Source organism: Eublepharis macularius, chromosome 5, assembly GCF_028583425.1.
Source record: "Eublepharis macularius isolate TG4126 chromosome 5, MPM_Emac_v1.0, whole genome shotgun sequence".
Classification (NCBI taxonomy): Eukaryota; Metazoa; Chordata; class Lepidosauria; order Squamata; family Eublepharidae; genus Eublepharis; species Eublepharis macularius.
In genome coordinates this window covers 30,982,867-31,002,532 of record NC_072794.1, presented here as the reverse complement: position 1 = coordinate 31,002,532, position 19,666 = coordinate 30,982,867, and the positions used below count along the sequence as shown (strand labels likewise).

Sequence of the window (19,666 nt, the reverse complement as noted above, 5' to 3'; positions counted from 1 at the left end):
CGAGTTTGTATCAGGATGTGGGCTCCATTCTCCCCTGCTTCCCTTACATTTTGGTTGCTTAGAAATCAATTGCCCAGTATTCAGAGTGCTACTGGGCAGGGGGCAGGGAGGTACGACATTCAGACCGCTTGCAATTCGCTGAGCAATACAACTGAGTAGGGAGTGTATGTTTCTGAACTTTATTTTTCACAAGGTGGGAATACTTACAAAGGTGTTTCTACCTGCAGTTTTCTTTGAGTCACACACCCCAACACAGTGTTTATTTTTTTAATTTATAAACAGCCAGGACCCTATTCTAGCGATGCTTTGTGTATGCTAGCATGTCTTCAATTCCCGTGGCGCCCCCTAGTGTAAGCCTCAATTTTTCACGTTTGATACACCATTTTTGCAAATCCTTCTTCAGCAACAGCAACGCCTGACACACGTTATCGTTATAAGAAGCAGCTTTATTAGGCATGGATATGTACAAACAGCCAAACGCTAATCTCGCATTTCACACAGAATTTTCGGAACAAAACCCACATATCCACCCACCCCCAAACCCCAGGCAGGCTAACTGGAACCAGCTGTAGCCTTTTTGTGCTGCTGAACAAAGTAAGTAGACAGTTCGTTCAGGGCTTTGTAACGGTGAGAGATTGAGTTCTTCACAGACTTTGGCAACTCAGCATACCTAGGAACAGCCAACAAAAGGAACACAACCAAGTGAAGCTGGAATTCCTTGACCGCTCACTAACTTGTTCACAATTATAATAAATTATTTTACATGGCACCGTATCTGTTTCCCTGAATGTCCTAATTGTTGTTCTTTACACGGTGAATGTCCTAGCTGTCAATTATGTTGTATTTTCAGTCGCATTGTTGTAATCCGCCTTGGATCTCAATGAGAAAGTGAGAAAAGGTGGACTATAAATTAATAAACATCGCCCCTTCAAGCTAAAAACAATTCTGCTATGTGTCCTGCATTTCCCTTTGGACATCTTGGAACAGAATATATGGAACATCTGTGCTGCCAACTGCGCAATCCTAAAGAGAGTTTACACCCTTCTCAACCCAATGAAGTCAATGAGTTTAGAAGGGGGCAATTCTGCTTAGGACTGCTTTGCAAGAGTTGCAATGATCACAAACTCCTCCAAAATGCCATTCAGCTAAAGCAAGAGAATCCAGGATATTCCTTATAAAATAAGCATTCTTGTAAATAGTTACAGGGCACAGCTGGAATTTCCCTGGAACAGAGTTGGCATCTTCCTTGAGGCTGCAGCACACCAAATGGCCTGGTTAGCCCTAGCAATTGTAACTGTTTAAAACTGCAAAGCAAGCAAGCAGACACTTACGTTTGGTCATACCCTTCCGGCTGGAAGCATGGATCCCATCCGAAGTCTCTGGGCCCTCTTGGATCAACTATGTGTCCCTACAGGTGAATGCATAAAGGGAAAGATCTTGAGAACTAGGCTGTGTCTGTAACTTTCAATTCAATGTCTTCGACAGGCCACATGTTTGGAAATAAAAGGCAGATTTGCTCAGCAGGTATACCATTCATATCCATTTCAGATACACCCAAACCAATTTTTTTTTGGCACAGCCATCTGGTACTCACATGAGTCTGACCTTTGAATAACTTCACTGGGTCCTCTGGATTCCCCGTGCTGAAGGCAAAAGTGCAGAGGGCATACGCAGACTTGTCTTCATATCCTGCCAACAGTTTGTACAGACCTAAGCCACAGGAAGAGGCGTATCAGAAGATTTCTTTTGGAGAGATATTTACACTGAAATCAAGAGAAGTAGGCACATTTTGGAACCTAGGTAAGCCTTCCACATCTCCCAACAATAACGTGAGTCAAAGCATAGTAAATGATTCCAAGATAACCTCGTTGAGACTCTTCCCAGGCCATATTCGTCCCTGGGATCCAATTGTTTCCACATCCATCCCAGCATGCATTGCTGCCTCAGTGGCAGAGGAAACAAGGGCTGTTTAGCTTTTTTTTTAGATTTGACAAGTGGCTCAACGGAATGTATGATCATATCAAATGGCTTGATTGGGACTGAGACATCTCTCTCAAAAAGAAAACTGTGGCCATTTTTGCCAAGATGGTACGTTAGCGCTGAATCAGATGCAGACCTGGAGCAGATATATAAATCTCTCCAGAATTCTGTTAAAAAGTAACTATCAAAGCTGAAAAAGAAAGAAAAAGACCTCACTAAGGAAGGAGGACAGACTTTGGTGGTAGGGTAGGAATGGGACAGTAGCAAGCCCGTTAAATGGAAAACATCAGAGTGCTACCCCAGGATAAAATCTATTACAGGGATCTCTAGTTTTGCTGAGTCCATGAGTCCTATTTTGAGAACAGGAAGTGGGCATGGTTGCCATGAGGGAGGGACTCAGCCAATCAAAAATATTAGAAGGCTGCATGCCAATGGGTGCTCTCTGTGGGAACAGACATGATGCCTCCTGGGTTCTTCTGAAGCACCTCCTGCTCCAATGAGCTAGAAGCATGCTGGGATTGGCTATTTGGTTTGGGAAAGAGGCACATGAGGGCAGGAAACCCATCAGCAGGCACCATAGCACCTTTGAGCACCAAGCTTGGAATTGCTGGTCTATTGGAAAAGAAAAGCATGACAGCTTAGAATTAAAGATGGAGAGGAAATGAAGAGCAGGAAGGTAACTAGGAATGGGATTGGTAGCACAACTAGAAATTCTGTGGAGACCGAGTTGGCTTTCCAGTAGGAGGTTTTGGCGAAGTAGCATACAATGAGACAATTCATAAACCACCAAGCAGTCCAGCAGGAGAGAGTCTTTATCGCTGCAGCAGGCAGTTTTCACAGCCACAGACTGAATTACCTTCTGGTTTCAGCTTCTCCAGAAACCATTTGCTGAAACAAAAAGACAAACACAAGATTGTTTTCTTCATTCTTTCCAATACCATTCCAGTGGCAAGGAAGCCTGAGCAATTTCTATCCACCTGTCAGGACTGACCTCCTGGGAAATCACTCTTGTGCCTCCCTTACTCTTGTTCGTTTCAAAGAGGCAGGTACAAGAGAACATCCTTTGTCAGCTGTGCTGCAAGAACACCAGGAAGCCCATGGGAATGCTGACACCGCCAAAGAGGTTACAGCCATTGCCCACCCCCACCATTATCAGTTCTGGCTCTTTCATAGCAGATTCTGCCTCCCCCCACCCCATGATGCCGGAGGAAAAAGAAAGCCAGATGGGCAATTGCACTGTCAGGCACTCAGATCCACTGTCCTCTGTCTGTGAGGCAGCACAACTAAGCTGCATACTTGGTACATTTTGCAAATTATTTTCCAGTGCAACTAATAACAAGGGCATGTTAAATTTTTGCCTCAGCTGCTCTTTGCTTTGCATGGCATTCACGAAATCCAAAGAGAAGTCAAGACAGAGATGTGCGTAATGGGGAGTAAATTGTCTTGGAATGCTTTCTCCATTCTCTCCAAAAGAGTTAACACATGAACCCAAAGCCACGTCTGAGCAGGGCCCTTCCTGAAACCACCCAATAGAATATTCAAAGGTCAGTCTCCCCGCCCCCCCCCCCCAGCAGTCTAGAATCTAACAACCCAGAGACAGGTCAGTCACTTCAATGCAAACTATCATCCATTGATGAAGAGTTTTGACATATATTTAATAAAGAAAAACTCCATGCGATGCAAACTAGGAAGCAGACAATTCAGCCTTAGACACTGGTAGTATCCAGACATCTGTGCATAGAAGTCTTCCTGCATTCCTCCCTGTTCCCGCCTCCCCCTGCAGGGGGGGGGATCATACCCATGAAGAGAAACAGCCACGTGGGTTGGTGGGATGGAGTTAGAAGGGACAAAGGGATGAAAAACAACATCTTGCTGCAGAACTCCAGCAACCCCAACCCACAGATCTATTCCTCCACACAGGCCCCAGGGCCCTGGGAATGATCTTTCCCAGGGCTTGAGGCTGCAGGAGAAGAGAAGAACACAGGAAAATTCTGCCTTCAGTACACAGGGTGGTAGGATACTGCCCAATATTTTAAAGGGCAGCTATACACTATTTGGGTTTTAGAATGACTTCTAACAGCACCAAATCCACTTTCTTTCCTTCTCTCCTGGCTCCTTGCCCCAAGTGAAGCTTGAAGTGACAGAATAGGAAACATCAGGAAGAACTGCAGTAATAGAATTCATACACCCCCCAATGTTCTGAGCGGGTGCCTCAGTTCCTACTTACATATATGGCCCTGGGAGCCCTCCAAGGGCGTTGAAACACAAACAGGTGTCTTCTACTATAACTGGTCCCTGGACCTGTTAAACAGAATACAGCAAGGATATCACAACCAGACCAAGATAAAGAGCCCCTAAATTAGATTATGGAATTCCTTAGGCTCTCCAGTACAGTATGAAAGGCAAGATCAGGAACAAAAGGCACCTGCTTAGCTGCTTCTTGGCACTTCTGCACAGAAATATCATCGGGTTCCCCTTGGTATTCAGGCACTGCAGAAGGAAAAGGGCTGAGGTGAATACAGGACAACATTCACCTAGGGACAGAATATGAAGGCAGCAGGAACTTACAGTCTATTTTTTTTGCAACCAGTCTGTATGGAAAGGAATCTCCTAGGATCTGAATGACCTAGAAGAGAGGAAAGAGAGGCTGTAGGACTGACAAGGAATCCACTACAAAGCAGAGCAGATCTGGGGGTCTCTCGGATGAATCTTTCCTGCCATTAAAGGCATTTATCACCACTGGCTAGGCCAGCCAATCTACACAAGGCTGCAGCATGTATTTTTGGCTCAAATACAACTGAGACTTTCATTCATTGGAAACTAGGTGGCTCCCCAATCTCAAGTATGAGCTGGTGCAAGCAAATGCCTTAGTCAACGTATTATTACACACTTAAAAAAATAAAGACGGAAATGGTCCGTGATCCTGGTAAGAAATCACAGATCTGAATTCCATGTCTTAAATCTTGGAGAAGGTGGCTTCGGGTACGGCTATATTACAGTCCCTCAGTAGCACCATTTCGTTTCATTCCTGATCTATTTGCTGTTCCTGAACTCGCTTGCTCTTGCAATACAAAGTGCTAAACAACAACAAAAAAAGAGGCAAGCTGATGCCTCTGTAAGTAAACAGATATAGTCAGTTTTGGTTCTCTGTTCCTATAAGGCTTGCTTTTTAATCCAGCGATGCTGTGCTGATCTAATATTAGGTGACAGAAAAGAGCAATTTAATACACTGCAACATGATGTAAGTTGATATGTAATTTAACACATTGTAAAATGATATGAAATACCATTTGACATTGCAATTATAAGCTCTTATTCTAAATGAATACAAATATAGCTCCACATTGCAATTACAAATTTGTCTTATAAAGAAATACAAATATAATTAAATTTAACATTGAAGTTACAAATTCTTTTATAGATTAATGCAAACATCATCATTTGATCCTGGCTCTATCTCTATATTTAAAAAGATACGGAGCACCAGAGGAGCCAATCATGCCACTCTCGTCCCACCTCCTCCAGCTTCTTCGCATTGCCGGTGACGAACACCACACTTCTCCCGGCAGCCGACATTCTCTCTATCCCGGTTCTGCGCAACCGTAGATGCTCAGCCAATCACAAAAAAGTAGCCTTCTCTCCCTGACGATTGTTAGCCAATGACAACACACGGCTTTTTTTCTTGCAGCGATTGGCCTCCGAAGTCGCCACTCGCAGGCGATCTCGAGTCCATTGGCCGTAAGACGTTAAAAGCGGGAGGTAAAGTTGACCAATGAGCATAGAGAACGGCGAGTGAACGGCAAATAGTGTGGCGAGGGCGGTTCCACCATATTCTTCCCTGGCGGAAGCCACGCTCTAGTCCCGACGGCAGTTGTTATGGAGGGGCTGCGGCTGCTGCCGAGACGCGCGCAGGACTTCGGTTCGGCCGGCTACTGGGAGCGCTTCTTTCGCGAGCGAGGCGAACGCGCTTTCGAGTGGTATGGCGAGTGGGAGGAGCTTCGCGAGCCCTTGGGGCGGTACCTGCGCCCGCGGGACTCGGTGAGACATGAGAGGGGATGAGGAGGCAGGGCGCCGCTTAAAATGCGGGCTGCAGGACGCTTTCAGAGTAATGAGAAGCTCATGTTATTTACTATATCCTTATAGTGGCTCAAGGCTGAATCAAAAGTAAACCTCATTATGTTCAATGGAACGACTCTCGAATCAGGTCTTACAGTAATAATGAAAAAAATCTTGTATTTCCAAGGGTGTGTGTGGAGGAAAAAATAAGCAGGGGTCTAGTGGCACCTGCAGAAGCTTGCCCTAGAATAAAAACTCTTAGCCTTCAGTGTGCCACAAAACTCTCATTGTCAAGATTTTGTATCATCCTTTCCATGTTTCTGGGTTTTGTATTATGTGCTGCGGGGAGGGCTGTACCGTTTTCTGACGACTCCAGAGGGTGGAAAGGACTATACTGCATCTGACTACGGGCAATAGTTTCCCCATTCGTTTATTTTTTGTTCTCTGCTTTTCTCCCCAGCATCATTACAACAACAAGCTTGTAAGATAGGTTAGATGGAGAGAGAGAGACTGGCCCCAGGTCACCCAGTGAGGGATTGGAACCTGGGACTCCCAGATCCTAGTCTGACGCTGTAACCACTACACCACACCAGAGGAAAGCTAGCTCTTCAGGGTGAAAATGTGGTATCTCAGCCCTTTTCCCCTTCTGTATCTTTTCAACTTGCAGGGAATGTTTTCACAAGGGAAGGTATTCAAAATCATGATCTCTCATCTGGAAAACTGTGGTCATTTGCTGCATGTGTTGACCATGTATGAGAAGGAAATAAGGTTGTGAAAGCTTCTGTGGTGAAATGGTTAGTGCTGGGGAAGTGTCTGGGAAATCCAGATTTAAATCCCTGTTCTGCTGGGAAGCCTGTTGAATGAATTTTTGTAGTCTTTGTGTTGCCAGGTGAGCGCTGTAATTCTGGTTTTGTCATTGTTATTGTTAAGGCTTATTTTTGTGAAAGACGTCTTCCCCATGCTTCCAGTCTGTACGCCAGTTTGTTCTGTACACCAGCCTTGCCTGTCAACAGAGTTGTGAGAATAAAATGGAGAAGGGAATGGAGAAGGAGAATGTCTCCCTAAAGTCTTTGGAAGATTGGGTGTGTACATGTGTCAAAGTCCCCTCCCTGCTGCCACTTAATAGCCTGTATCTTTAGCACCCCCCCCCACACACACACACACATGTAGTTGACTGTGTGCCTTTGGCATGGACCAGGTGACGGGCTTACATTTGGATCTCTTAGGTAGAAAATCCAAATCTCCTTCCCCAAATGCACACACAGTCACCAGTTGGCATAGAGGTCAAATCTCCTTAGTGTTTTTCTTCACAAGCCTTTTGAAATGAACCATTGTGTGCTTGCAGTTCATGGCCATGTCAACGGACATTATGCAAAGATGTGTGTGCACCCTTTGAGATCTATTTAACAGTAACACCTGCTTTAACATAGCAGCGTGAAGTTCTTTTCTCATGCTCCATTCTCTCTCTGCCCAGGTGCTGGAACACTGTCCTCACGTTGTTTGTTACACAGCATTTTCTGGCTTGCTTGCGAGGGACGTGATGCACTCTCCTTACTTTGTCCCCACTAGATCCTTGTTGTTGGGTGTGGCAATTCAGAACTGAGTGAGCAGCTCTACGATGAAGGGTACCAAAGTATCATCAATGTGGACATCAGCGAAAGGGTCATCAAGCAGATGGGGGAACGCAGTGCTCACCTGCGGCCCAAGATGAGCTACCTGGTCATGGATGTGCTGCAGATGGATTTCCCTGATGGGCATTTCCAGGTGGTTCTGGACAAAGGAACTCTGGATGCTCTCCTGACTGATGGAGAAGGGGCCGCTTTGGCCAGGGCTGAGCAAATGTTTGCCGAAATTGTCCGTGTCCTCCAGTTCGGAGGGCGTTACCTGTGTGTGTCCTTAGCCCAAGCGCATGTCTTGAAGGCAGCCATGGAATATTTCTCCAAGGAAGGCTGGATGATTCGAATACACCAGGCCTCTGGGAAGGAAGCTGCTGCTTCCGAGGGCAAATTTGTCCTGCCTGTATTTGTCTACGTTATGACAAAGATCAAGAAAGTGCCCGGCTCAGCTTCTAGCATTCTGGAGCTCTGTGCAGATAAACATGACAAGCCCATCCGTTTCTCGGCTTTGGAGCATCTGATTGAGGCAGTGACAGAAAGGCAGCATTATGCCCTGTTACGCAGCCAGCTCAATAAGAATCCTGGCGTGGGGAATGTCTGCCTGGAGCTCTGCTGTAAGGACACAGGCCAAGCACGCTACACCTTGCACGTGGTGCACTGCCCAACTCTGAAATTGTCTCGGAACAATCGCTTTGCCATCTTCATCAGTGAGTTTATTTCCTCCTTGTTGGTTGCTTGGCAGTTCAGCTAGAATTGCTCAGCGAGGAACGCGGATTTCTGCCATTTCCAAGTTTACCACAGTCTTGAGTTTATTGGAATACAATACCATGTAAGGTAGCAATAGCGGGGTGGGGGGTCAGAGTATAACTTCAAACCATTATTTCTCCTTAAGGTTGTTGGAAAATTTGCAAGTACTGGCTTGCAGGTTGTTTGTTTCTTCCAAGATGAGAGCAGAAAGCCTGAAGTAGTCCATTTTACCATGTTGAAAAAAGGGAGGATTTTGACCATAAAGGAAATACATGGAGCTGCCTTAATATGATCCTTGGGTGACCAAGTTCAGTGTTGTCTGTGCTGACTCTGTTTTCTATATCAACTACTACTCAACTTTGACAGCCAGCGTAGTGTCATGGTTGTAGTGTGGGGCTAAGATCTGGGAGACTCAGGTTCAAATCCTCACTCTGCCACGGAAGCTTCCTGGGTGACCTAGGGCCAGTCACACACTCTCAATGTAGCCAACCTCATAGGGTTGTTATGAGGATAAAATGGAGGAGAGGAAAATGGTGGAAGCGGCTTTGGGTCCCACTGGGGATAAAAGGCACAAGATATAAATTGTGCTATGATTTTGTTTCCAGACATCAGTTTTCTTCTTTCCTATCTTTGAATTGCTAGGTGGAGAGAACTGTCCAAAACCTGTGATTTGCTGTTGCAAATGATTCAAGATACTGTCCCCACTCTGAACTTGCCTGATGGAGATCTGTAGCTGAGAAGTGACAGTTGTGGCTTGTTCCTTCAAAGCCAGTGAGGGGCAGTTGAGTGGACTGCCTTGTTGAGATACATAGGCAGTGGTTCCTGCAGCACCTATGATTTGCCTTGTCTCTTTCCTCTCCCCAGTTCCACAGGGTAGAGAAACTGAGTGGCTGTTTGGGACTGAGGAAGGACGAAAGCAATTGGCTGTAAGTGCTGGGTTCCGACGCCTGGTAACTGTGGCCTTGCACCGAGATCAGCACTATGAAGGCATGGGAGCCATCCAGGCAGAGCTGTCAGAAAAGGTGATGGAGCTAGCCCCGCCTGGTCTCCAGGCCCAGCAACAGGTACGCTGCATGATAGAAACATAAGCTGAAATCAACTATTCTCTGCCTTGTGGAGACAAGAGGCTATAACTTTTAGTCCTAAATAGAGATGGGCATGAACCAGGAAAATTCTGAACCGTGCAGTTTGTGGTTCATAGCATTTCACAAACTTTCATGAACTTGCCCCGGTTTATGAACTGGTTTGTTTGGTTCCTGAAAACGTCACTACCGGGTCAGCAGAAGGTCTGCAGAGAGGTCATCCCCCCCCCGTTGCCTAGGAAACTGATTGATTGGCACCAGGCTGTCTGCAGTGATGAACTGAAATACGAACCAAACAAACTAAGCTAAAATTCTTCATGGTTCATGAGAAATGAGCTCCCACAAATGGCCAGTTCACGAACTGACCCGGTGACAAACTTTGGTTCGTATTTTGGTTTGTGCCCGCCTCTAGTCCTAAACCCATAATGCACTGTTGAAGACTAGTAACAGTCTAAAGTTTGTTTGGGTTATAGACAGGTTTGCCATCTTTGCAGCCCAGTTATTTTTTGTATAAGATTATGAGTCACTTGAAAAATAATACAGAACTGCAGATGTTTCTCCTCTTGGGTCTAGAAGCTGGCACTGCTTTTGCATTCATTCCCTTGGTTTGAAGCAAAAGCTAACCTGTCAGCCTTCTCCCAAAAGGAATGAGTTTTCATCCTGTGACTGGCGCATGCTTTAAAAGGAAGTACCACATGTGTTTTCCCAAGATCACATGGACATGAAATTTTTGGATTAAAATTTATATTTCCTTCTGTTTCTTGAATGGCCTTATTTTCTCTTACATATGTTTCTCCCCATAGGATGTCACATGTTGGGGTGTGCAACCTGAAAAGATTTGGGTTTCCCGCTTCGGGTTTACCCGAAGTGGGAAAAAGTTCCAGAAATCCCGGGAATCCGAAACTGCATGCCACTTCGGATTCGGGTTTCCAGGTCACTTCGGTATGCTCCATAAAGATTCAGAGCATACTGAAGTGAGGAGGAGGAGGGAGGGGTAAGGCTGCCCCCACCCTTAAACACCCACCCCGACTCTATAACCCCACCCCCCACCCAACTTACCTTGTGCAGCCAGGGCCTTCCCTGCGGCCAACACAGCTGGCCGGCAGAGAGGGCCTTCCCTCCTGCTGCCACCACAGCCGGCAGAGAGGGCCAGCCTTCCCTTCTGCTGGTGCCAGGTAAGTGTGTGGGGGGGGGAGGAAAGGGTGGGAGGGAATGGTTAGGTTTAAAGAGCCCTGCCACTTGCGAAAGGGCCCTTTCAATGTAACTCCCCCGGGTCCCCCGAAGCTTCGGAAGCTTTGCTTTGGGATTTCCGGATCGGGTCCAATTTGAATATTTTACCTGAATCAGATTCCCGAAGCACACACCCCTAGTCACATGTTCAGTGGCCATCTCCTCCAAGGATTTCAAATAGCATGTGTTAGAAATTCTTGAGATCCTGGAAAGAGCAGCTTTGAAACGCAGACAATAAGCTTGGCAGTCTGGGACAAGAACTTCATATGTCCCTGTGTTTAATCTTACTGTTTTAGTGTGTTTTGCTAGACGGAAACAGAGTTTTTTCAGTGGTGATGCTTCACCTTTGGAAGGCTTCCCTTCATTTCATTTAGGTGTTAGGCCAAAACATATCTTTTAACCCAAGCTTTTAACTAAGGAGTTCCATAGTTGTTAGCTTTCTCATGGTTTGTTTCTAGCCTGGGAACTGTTTTATGAAGATCATTTTAGGCTGCTCATTTGTTTTTATGATTTTTTTAAGCCCTGACTTGTGCTTAATGTTTGTTTTATTGTGACACCCTTTGAGCAGATCTCTGGCGAAGCAACATGTATATTTTCAAAATAAAATTGTCTGTGGTAATTTCCTTTTCTCCCTTCCAGGTTCCTTTTCTGTCAGTAGGCGGAGACATCGGGGTCCGCACTATTCAGCATCGTGACGTGAGCTCCCTCAGCGGCGAGTATGTCATTGAGGATGTAAAAGGAGAGGACGCCCGCTACTTCCGCCGTCTCGTCTTCCTCAGCAACAGGAACGTGGTGCAGTCGGAAGCACGGCTTTCATCCAGAGCATCTTGCAAAGGTGAAATGGGGGGCATAGTTTTGAACAGCCTCCCAGTGAGAGACTACAGCTTCCCAGATCAACTGCAGGCTGCTGTTTTATAGTGTGAGGATTTGTTGGCAGGCTGAATGATGCAGAATGGCTGAGTGTAGAAATCAGTGTTGCTTGAAGTTTGGGCAAAAATCCCATGGTCAGTTGGTTTTAGCAGAATCCAGAGGATCTTGGCTTTAATGATAACCAAGAGCCAGTTTGGTGTAGTGGTTAAGAGTGCTGGGACTCTAATCCGGAGAACCGGGTTTGATTCCCCACTCCTCCACTTGAAGCCAGCTGGGTGACCTTGGGTCAGTCACAGCTCTTCCAGAGCTCTCTCAGCCCCACCCACCTCACAGGGTGATTGTCATGAGGATTATAATAGCATATTTTGTAAACCGCTCTGAATGGGTATTAAGTTGCCCTGAAGGGTGGTATATAAATTGAATGTTGTTGTTAAGATAGCTTCCTGTCCTCATGGCTTTGGAGAGAACTAAAATATGAGTAGTCTCAGTGCAAAAATGTGATGTTCTGGATGATTCTGGTCATGATTCAGATATAGGTGTGCACTTAAGAAGCCCTAGGCTTTCCTATATCACATCATTTAATTCCTGGCAAGTGGTGTATTTGGGGTTTGTTCTGGGTATATTACACATGTAATAATATTAGAGAATCTTTGTTTCCATTACATCATTTTATTCCAACGAGGCTATTTGTATCTTTAACACTGACTAACTCAAAAGAAAATTATACTATCAATTACTGCTACCTAGACAATTAAGGGAGAGCAATTACACGAGTCCCTAAAAATACCTTACCCAAAGATAAGCAGGCCACAATCAAGGAGCCCCTTCTAAGAAGAAGTTCCCAATCAATTCAGCACCCCATATGTATAGATTTTAAAATTCTCTGCTAACAGTAGCTAGCTGTCCCATTTGACAAGAACTCATGCTCTTGGCTAACTAATTATCTTATAACTTTAAACACCGTACAAAGTTATCTAAACTTGAATATCTTCTGAAAATATATAAAATGTCTTAGTTCATTCTTGATACTTTTTGTCACAGCATAATCTGTTTTAAAAAATGATTACAAGTTTCTCATACATGTTGACCCTCAACCAATATACTCCATCTCTGAACGTTGACCTTTTGTGAAGCTGAATGTTCTTGCTGTTATCAGATGCTTCTGCACCTGGTCCTCAACATACGGTCTCCGTTGATGAGAGTTAGACAGTTCCTATTCTACAAAAGGCCATGTTGTTATGTCTTTATTTCTTTCCCCTTTCCAAGGGTATTCTATTCTGGGTCTCTAGTCTAGTCCTGTCCTTGTAATTAAGTTCCACAAAAATTTCTGTGAAAATTTCTGTGAAAAATCTGAAAAAAAATTCAGATTTGTGTAACCAACAAAACCACCTAGTACACATATAAGAGAACCAGAAAAACTTGCATAGACATCACCATATCCTGGAACATGAGCAACAGTGGGAAGATGGCGTTTCCGGAGTGGTAGTTCAAAATGGGCTCGGTTCTGGCTTATGAGGAGCCAGACTTGCCCTGAGCTGCAGTCTGAGTTGCTCAGCTCTAAAACACCCCTATAAATTCAGACCCGGTTGGGGCTCTTCAGCTGGCCTGTGCTTTCCAGCACGATGTGGCTTGCTCAGATTTGAAGGTGGCAGTCTGGTTTGTTGGAACTGGCTCTGCAGGGTGGGAGGAACTTATTGCGAAGCTTTGGGGGGCAGCAGGGCATTGATGCTTTTGTGGTGCGAAGCCTGACCCCAGGGGAAGTGCAAACTGGCCATCGGAAGCAGGTGGCTTGTTCCCCAAACGGCTTCTCCTGGTGAGCTCCTGCCCCACCTCTTCTACCTTAGTGATCTATTTTCCGCTTCTCAATTTTTAACCTTCCGTTGGTCAGGAAATAAGAAGCCCAAAAAGAAGAAGAAAGCCACTTCCAGTGACCCTGTGAAGCCAGCTGCAGAGCCCACCAGTCTGTCCATCGATAAGAGCTACCTGTGCTGTGCCCATCACAGAGCCATGGTTGCAGGCCTGTGCCTGCTGAAGAACCCTGAACAACTCCCAGGTAAGCTCGGTTTAATCCTGGCCCCTGAGTAGAACTATGTTAGCTCAGTCTTATTCCAAATTCAAACCTAGGGCTTGTTCATGGAAGCAGAGATGATCCTGATACTGCTGTAGAGCCAGGAGTTTTGCAAATCACTGATGATTCTGCTGATTTCTATCCTCAAGATTCATTTGTGTACTAAAACAATCTTACAGCTCTGTTAAAAAAATCAACAAAACGTGGCCTGCAGGTTTCATTGACTAGAGACCCATTTAGTTAGATTGGAGGGCTGTCCTAAGTTGGCCTCAGTGCATGGCCAAAGACTTAGAAGAGGTGGAACTCAAATGACCCAGAAAGGAACAGTTATAGGTGCATTGAGTTTTCTATGTGAAGACCATAGTGGATACTTTAGAGGTAGCTTCTCTTACTTGTGATGTTGATCTCATTGCCTTGGGGGCAGACCGTGGCTCAGATGTAGAGCATCTGCTTGGCATGCAGAAAGTCCCCGGTTCAGTCCCCAGCATCTCTTGTTAAAAGGGCAATGTTATAGGTGATACAGAAGATGGCTTGGGGAGAGCCAAAAGCAGAGATGATAAAACCAGACCACAGAAAGCATTCTCTATTATGAGTGCTCGGATACGGGCAGCTGCTGATCTTACCCTTTATCGCAGTGGATTTCTAATTTTGTAATCCTCCTTGAGTCTTTTCCCCCTCCAAAAGAGACAGACTATAAGTCAGGTAGGTAGGTAGATAGAGTCAGGGGAGATGGTGTAGATGGACGAGTCTGGTGCCCTCCGCAGCAGGGGGATGTTTTTATTTAGAACATTTCCATGTTGTGTCTCCTGACTACTTGCCTGAGGGAGCTTACGGTTGCAATTCAGAACCATCCACTGTCCAAGAGCTAGTCTGTATGCTGCTCTTTTGTTTGCACCAAGGAGAGTGATACAGAAACATTCTGGTGCAACCAATTCCCATAGCTGATTGCATTCTGCTAGCTCTGCCTGTTGATTCCTGACTACTCTATGTGCTGATTGCAGAGGCCCCGATCCGTGTGCTGGTGATTGGCCTGGGTGGTGGCAGCCTGCCCCTCTTCATCCATGACTACTTCTTGCAATGCACTGTTGATGTGGTGGAGATTGACCCAGCCATTTTGGAAGTGGCCACGCGCTGGTTTGGCTTCTCTACCGGAGACAGGCTCAAGGTCCATATTGCAGATGGCTTAGTCTATGTTTCCAGCCAAGCGGCAGAAGGTAACTGCTTCTCAGTGGGCCCCTCCTAGCTGCACCCAAGCTAAGGGGGTGGGGGGGGTTTGCACCTTTGTCTGTCGCAAAAGCTTCTTTGGGAAACTGAAGACCAGTGTCCTCTGTTGGGTTCTTTCTGCCAAGAGGCAAGAAGGGGGGGGCACTTCCAGCTTCTCACAGGGATGCCTGCTGCTTTTATGTGTGTCTCAGAATGAGAGGAAGGTGGGGTAGGCATCCTTAACATTGCCGCATACCACTGTGAGATGTGTTGGTTTGAGTTTGGCATGACAGGACAATTTGAATAGAGCTTCTCTGTAAGAAATCTGATTTGACTACTGCCTGCCACTAGAGGGTGTGCTAGGTCTCCTGTTTCCATCATGCCATAAAGCAGAAATATTACCCTCGCTTGGTTATGAAAACAAAATTATCATCTGTGTGTGTAAACTGCCCTTAAGTTACAGCCAACTTACAGTGACCCCTGCTGGGGTTTTCAAGGTAAGAGACAAACAGAGGTGGATTGCCATCGGTTACCTCTGCCTAGCAACCCTGGACTTCCTTGGTCGTCTCTCATACCAAGTACTAACCATGGCCAACCCTGCTTAGCTTCTGAGATCTGATGAGATCCAGGTAGCCTGGACCATCCAGGTCAGGTTTTGCTAAAAGTGACAAAGTCCCTGTCTGGTTGACTGGGCTCCATTTGGTAGGGTGGCCTTTGCCCTACATAAACATTATTCAGCATTTTCGTACACTAATAATTACAGGTACTTAAGGAAAGGTCTGACATGCCCATTGAACAACCGGAGCATTCGTCCTGGATGATGAGTCCACAATAGGCTTAGAGTCAGCTGTTGGCTGTGGCTGCTGTATATTTCAGCACAGTCCATTAGCATCCAGGTCTTCCGCTGACTGGTCGGGACCAACAACAGTCTTGGGACACAGCAGCGTTGTCACTGAAACTTTGTTTTCTTTTGCTTCAAGGTGTTTTTCCAAAAGGGAAAATGCTGGGTGACCAACAAGAAAGGAAATCGGGCCTCCTGTACCTCTTAACAGCTATCTAGAAGAGGGAATTACTGCAGGCCTAGCTTTCTTCACATGCTGCATTTCTCAGCATTCCCTCTTCTGTGAATTTTATTGCAGGGTTAAGAAAATTAAGCTGTTCCCATGTTACAGGGTGTAGTTACAAGTGAGCTGGGCTCTCAGTCTCAAAGTACTGAAGGCTGTTGTGTTAGCACACACTATTGTTTGTAAGCTTGCTGGCTCTTACCGCCCTCTGAACGTAGCTGCTTCTGCTGTATATATGTTATGTACAGTCAAGTTACTTCCAACTTATGGCAACTCTGTATACATCAGTGACTCCAAGGTGTCCTGCCATTAACAGCCTTGGTCAGATCTTGCAAATTGAAGGCCATGAGGGTATAACTGCCACACTCAAGCATGTATCCAACCACACTATTCCAAAAAATAATTGCTTTTAAAAGTCTTCAAACAAGGGGGGTGGGTGTAGTTTCTGCTGATGTCCTCTTCCAACTGCAGACCCCCCCCCCACTTTGTCCTTGATGCTGTTCCTGAACGCCTGCTGCTAACCCCCAGGAACGAAACTTGGAAGGACTCAATGGACAGCAGAAAGGGCCAAGTGTGGAAGTTCCATTTTCCAAAATCCATGGATGTCTGGCTACATCCCAGAACCATTTGAGAATCTTTCCTAATAATATTATTAACAAGGAGGGAATAAGAAGGGCTAATCCCAGTGGCCCCCATCTCTGCCTCTTGGGTTCAGTCTAGCAGTGGCTGGAAGAAGACAGAGGAGCAGCAAGAGAAGATTCCACACCATAAGTCACTGAGTTCCTTTTGAAGTTATCAGAGTGTCCAGGGCCAACCCCTGGTCATCAAAAAGATGGATTATAACAGAAGATGCGATGACTGATTCAGCCCTCTCGGGTGCATAGTGATCTTTTCAAATAGCCAACTGTGCCCTTTTCAAACAGGAGAAATAAAGTAGGCGGCCATGTTGTTGGACCTCTGTTTAGAAAGCCACAGAGCATGATCACACCATCCTATTGTGGGTCAGTGTCGGGACCTTTGTGTACCTTCCAGCTTGTATTACTGTGCTGTGTTTCGGTAATGAATCTCTCAGGAACATGTTGCTGTGTTTCCTCTTTCCCTCCTCCCTCAGTGCCGTCCTCTTACGATGCCATCATGTTCGATGTAGACAGCAAGGACTCCGCCTTGGGAATGAGCTGCCCACCCCCGGCCTTTGTGGAGAAGCCTTTCCTGCAAAAAGTGAGGGCCCTCCTGAAAACAGAAGGTGAGGAGGGGGGGGGGGTCACTGGCTTTGCACAACTCTGCACTGAGCTTACCTTTTGAAGGCTTGGTCTGAGTCCGGTCTGTAGAGGCCGTTAGAACACATGCAGTTGCTCCTCCAATGGCAGCTGTAGAATAAAGCTTACCAAAAACTGGAGGGGAGATTTTTTGAGGGGCTTCCAATGATTAGGAGAAGTGATTTATTTGGTAGACTTGGCTACCAATTAAATAAAGATTCCTATTTTTACTTTTTTTAGGTATCTTCATTCTCAATTTGGTGTGCCGAGATGCCAGGCTCAGAGATACTGTCCTGGCTGCCCTCAAAGAGACGTTCCCTTTGCTCTATGTCCGGCGGATCGAGGGGGAAGTGAATGAGATTCTCTTCTGTCAGCAGCAGTCCAGGCACAAACTACCTCCAGGGGAGCTCCGGGAGTCGGCCCAGATCCTGGAGAAAGCCCTACGGCAACCTGGCTGTGCTTGGGACAGCACTTACATCCTGGCAGACATGTTGGAGGCAGTCCAGTTGGCATGAGGGTGGAAAGCCATCCTGTCCAGTACAGCACCTGGTGTTTGGCGAGAAGCAGCAGTCTGCTTCCGAGTAAGAATTGGTTGTGCTCTCCCTGTTCTTGCAAAGTAAAGCCCTTCCTTGGAGGTGGTTCAGGAAGGCTGTAACGATGAGAAGGAGGGTGCCACTCAAAGAAACAGCGAAGAACTTTTTGGGAGCGGCTTCTAGCAGAGCACTTGCCTGGAAATTGAAGGGGATACCTGGCAGGTCTCCATCTCTCCATGTACTCCTTGGTGGGGAAATGAAAAGGGTAGTACCAGCTACGGGGAACAGCCCCCTTTGTTTTGAAATAAACGTTCTGCTGTTGGATGGCAGATGATGCAGTGTGAAGCAGTCTCTTTAACTAATGTCTAATAGAATATTAACTATACAAAGGAGGGCCATGGTACTTTTCTGTGTAATGGACTCAGTGGACTGTGAGGTAGGGGGTCTTACGCTATCAAGTACCATGATCCAAATACTCCCATTTTTTAAAAGAGTGCATTAAGAGTTGTCAGTTTGAATTTTTATTAAAACTGTAGAATCTTTCCTTGCATCCCAAACTGTGGAGTGGGTTTTGGAGCTTTTTTTCCAGAGCTCTCCTGGGCTGATGTCGACACTCCTTCAGAAATCAAGGAACTCCAGAAGGCTGTGATTTTTTTTTTTAACGTTCCGCCTTGTTCTGAATCACCCCAATTCCAGACAGTAGTTTCTCCTGGGCTGTAGATCTTCCATGACATTACCTCTTGCGTAATGCTTAAAACAAACCCTGACTCATAAAAGCATGTAGGGAGGAGGGAAAAGGAAGCCCTGAAAGGTTGCCCCTAGCAAATAACACAGAAGTTCAATCCCTTCGTCTGTGACAGTTGTCTGCACTGTCCATTCACTACAAAAAGCAGAAGTCAGTCCAGTAAGGTTTAGTTGAGGCCCTTTTTTTTAACATTATGCTGTCTGAAGAATCAGCGGTATGAATGCACCTTATACTGCTGCCATATATGCAGCCAGATCATGATCTGTCCTGCCCAATATCATCTGCTGTGACTATCGGAGGCAGTTTCTTAGCCGATGGTCACATGAAGCTGCCTGGTCCTGAATCAGACTGTTGGTCCATCAGAGTCAGTACTGCCTAATCAGACTGGCAGCAGAACGCCAGGTGCTTTCACATTAACTACTACATGATCCTACGGAGATGCCAGGGATTGGAAACTTCTGCATGCTAAGCAGATGCTCTGCCACTGAGCTGCAGCCCCTCCCTTGTCATGTTCCTAACCCTGTTACCGGGATCATTGTTACAGTTTTAACAGAAAGGACAGAATGACCTTGGTAATTGGGGGGCAGACTCCTCCCTCCCAGATTATTATTTTTATTGCAAGCATTTATGAAAATCACAGGCGGGATACCCTTTCAGAAAGATATCCACCCGCTCTGATATAGAGTGCCCATCTTCTAAAACAATGGCTGGTGTGGTGGGTGCGTGCTTCACTTAGGAGCAAGACATGCTGACTCCTTTGAAAGAATTTATTCTACCCATATGAAAATCTACGCACTTTGTCTGTTAAGGAGCTAAGAGTCATAGTTAAGACGTAGTGATTTATCTAATCGGGGGGGGGGGAATGATGAACTTTCAAAATGGCCCATTTATATGTCACTCCAGTTCTAATCCTCCTCTTGGAACACTGGCACTGCAGTCATAAGCAGAGTGACGCCCTTTTAAGCCCATTCACTTCAATGGACTTATAAGGGTGTAATGTTTATAGGAATGCACTATAGATACAGGAGCTGATGTATAGGCGAAGACACTGAATGCAACTGGAATAATTTTGTAACCAGAAAAAAATACAGATGTTAAATCCATACCCTTAGGAACATAGATCTTGTTGAAAATGCCTCTGACTAGCATCCTGCCTATTTTATTGCTGACAAACTGTCTCCCCCTCCCCACACCCTCCCAGAGACTGGGTGTGGTG

General features: G+C 45.8%; 2 protein-coding genes across 2 annotated transcripts; one reads left to right on the top strand and one right to left on the bottom strand.

Annotated features, from left to right (window-relative positions):
• Positions 1-436: 436 nt before the first annotated feature.
• ITPA (inosine triphosphatase) lies at positions 437-5,564 on the bottom strand. Its single transcript, XM_054980948.1, has 8 exons — positions 5,497-5,564; positions 4,549-4,606; positions 4,406-4,470; positions 4,208-4,281; positions 2,837-2,868; positions 1,595-1,710; positions 1,332-1,408; positions 437-670 (listed from the first exon to the last, which is right to left on the bottom strand). Exons 1-8 carry the CDS (start codon positions 5,554-5,556, stop codon positions 553-555), a joined length of 600 nt encoding a protein of 199 aa, XP_054836923.1. The 5' UTR covers positions 5,557-5,564; the 3' UTR covers positions 437-552.
• A 272-nt stretch (positions 5,565-5,836) lies between these two features.
• On the top strand, positions 5,837-18,191 carry METTL13 (methyltransferase 13, eEF1A lysine and N-terminal methyltransferase). Its single transcript, XM_054979183.1, has 8 exons — positions 5,837-6,018; positions 7,606-8,359; positions 9,264-9,463; positions 11,351-11,546; positions 13,470-13,634; positions 14,651-14,863; positions 17,028-17,159; positions 17,413-18,191. The coding sequence occupies exons 1-8, from the start codon at positions 5,857-5,859 to the stop codon at positions 17,685-17,687; spliced, it is 2,097 nt and encodes a 698-aa protein (XP_054835158.1). The 5' UTR covers positions 5,837-5,856; the 3' UTR covers positions 17,688-18,191.
• The last annotated feature ends 1,475 nt before the right edge of the window (positions 18,192-19,666 follow it).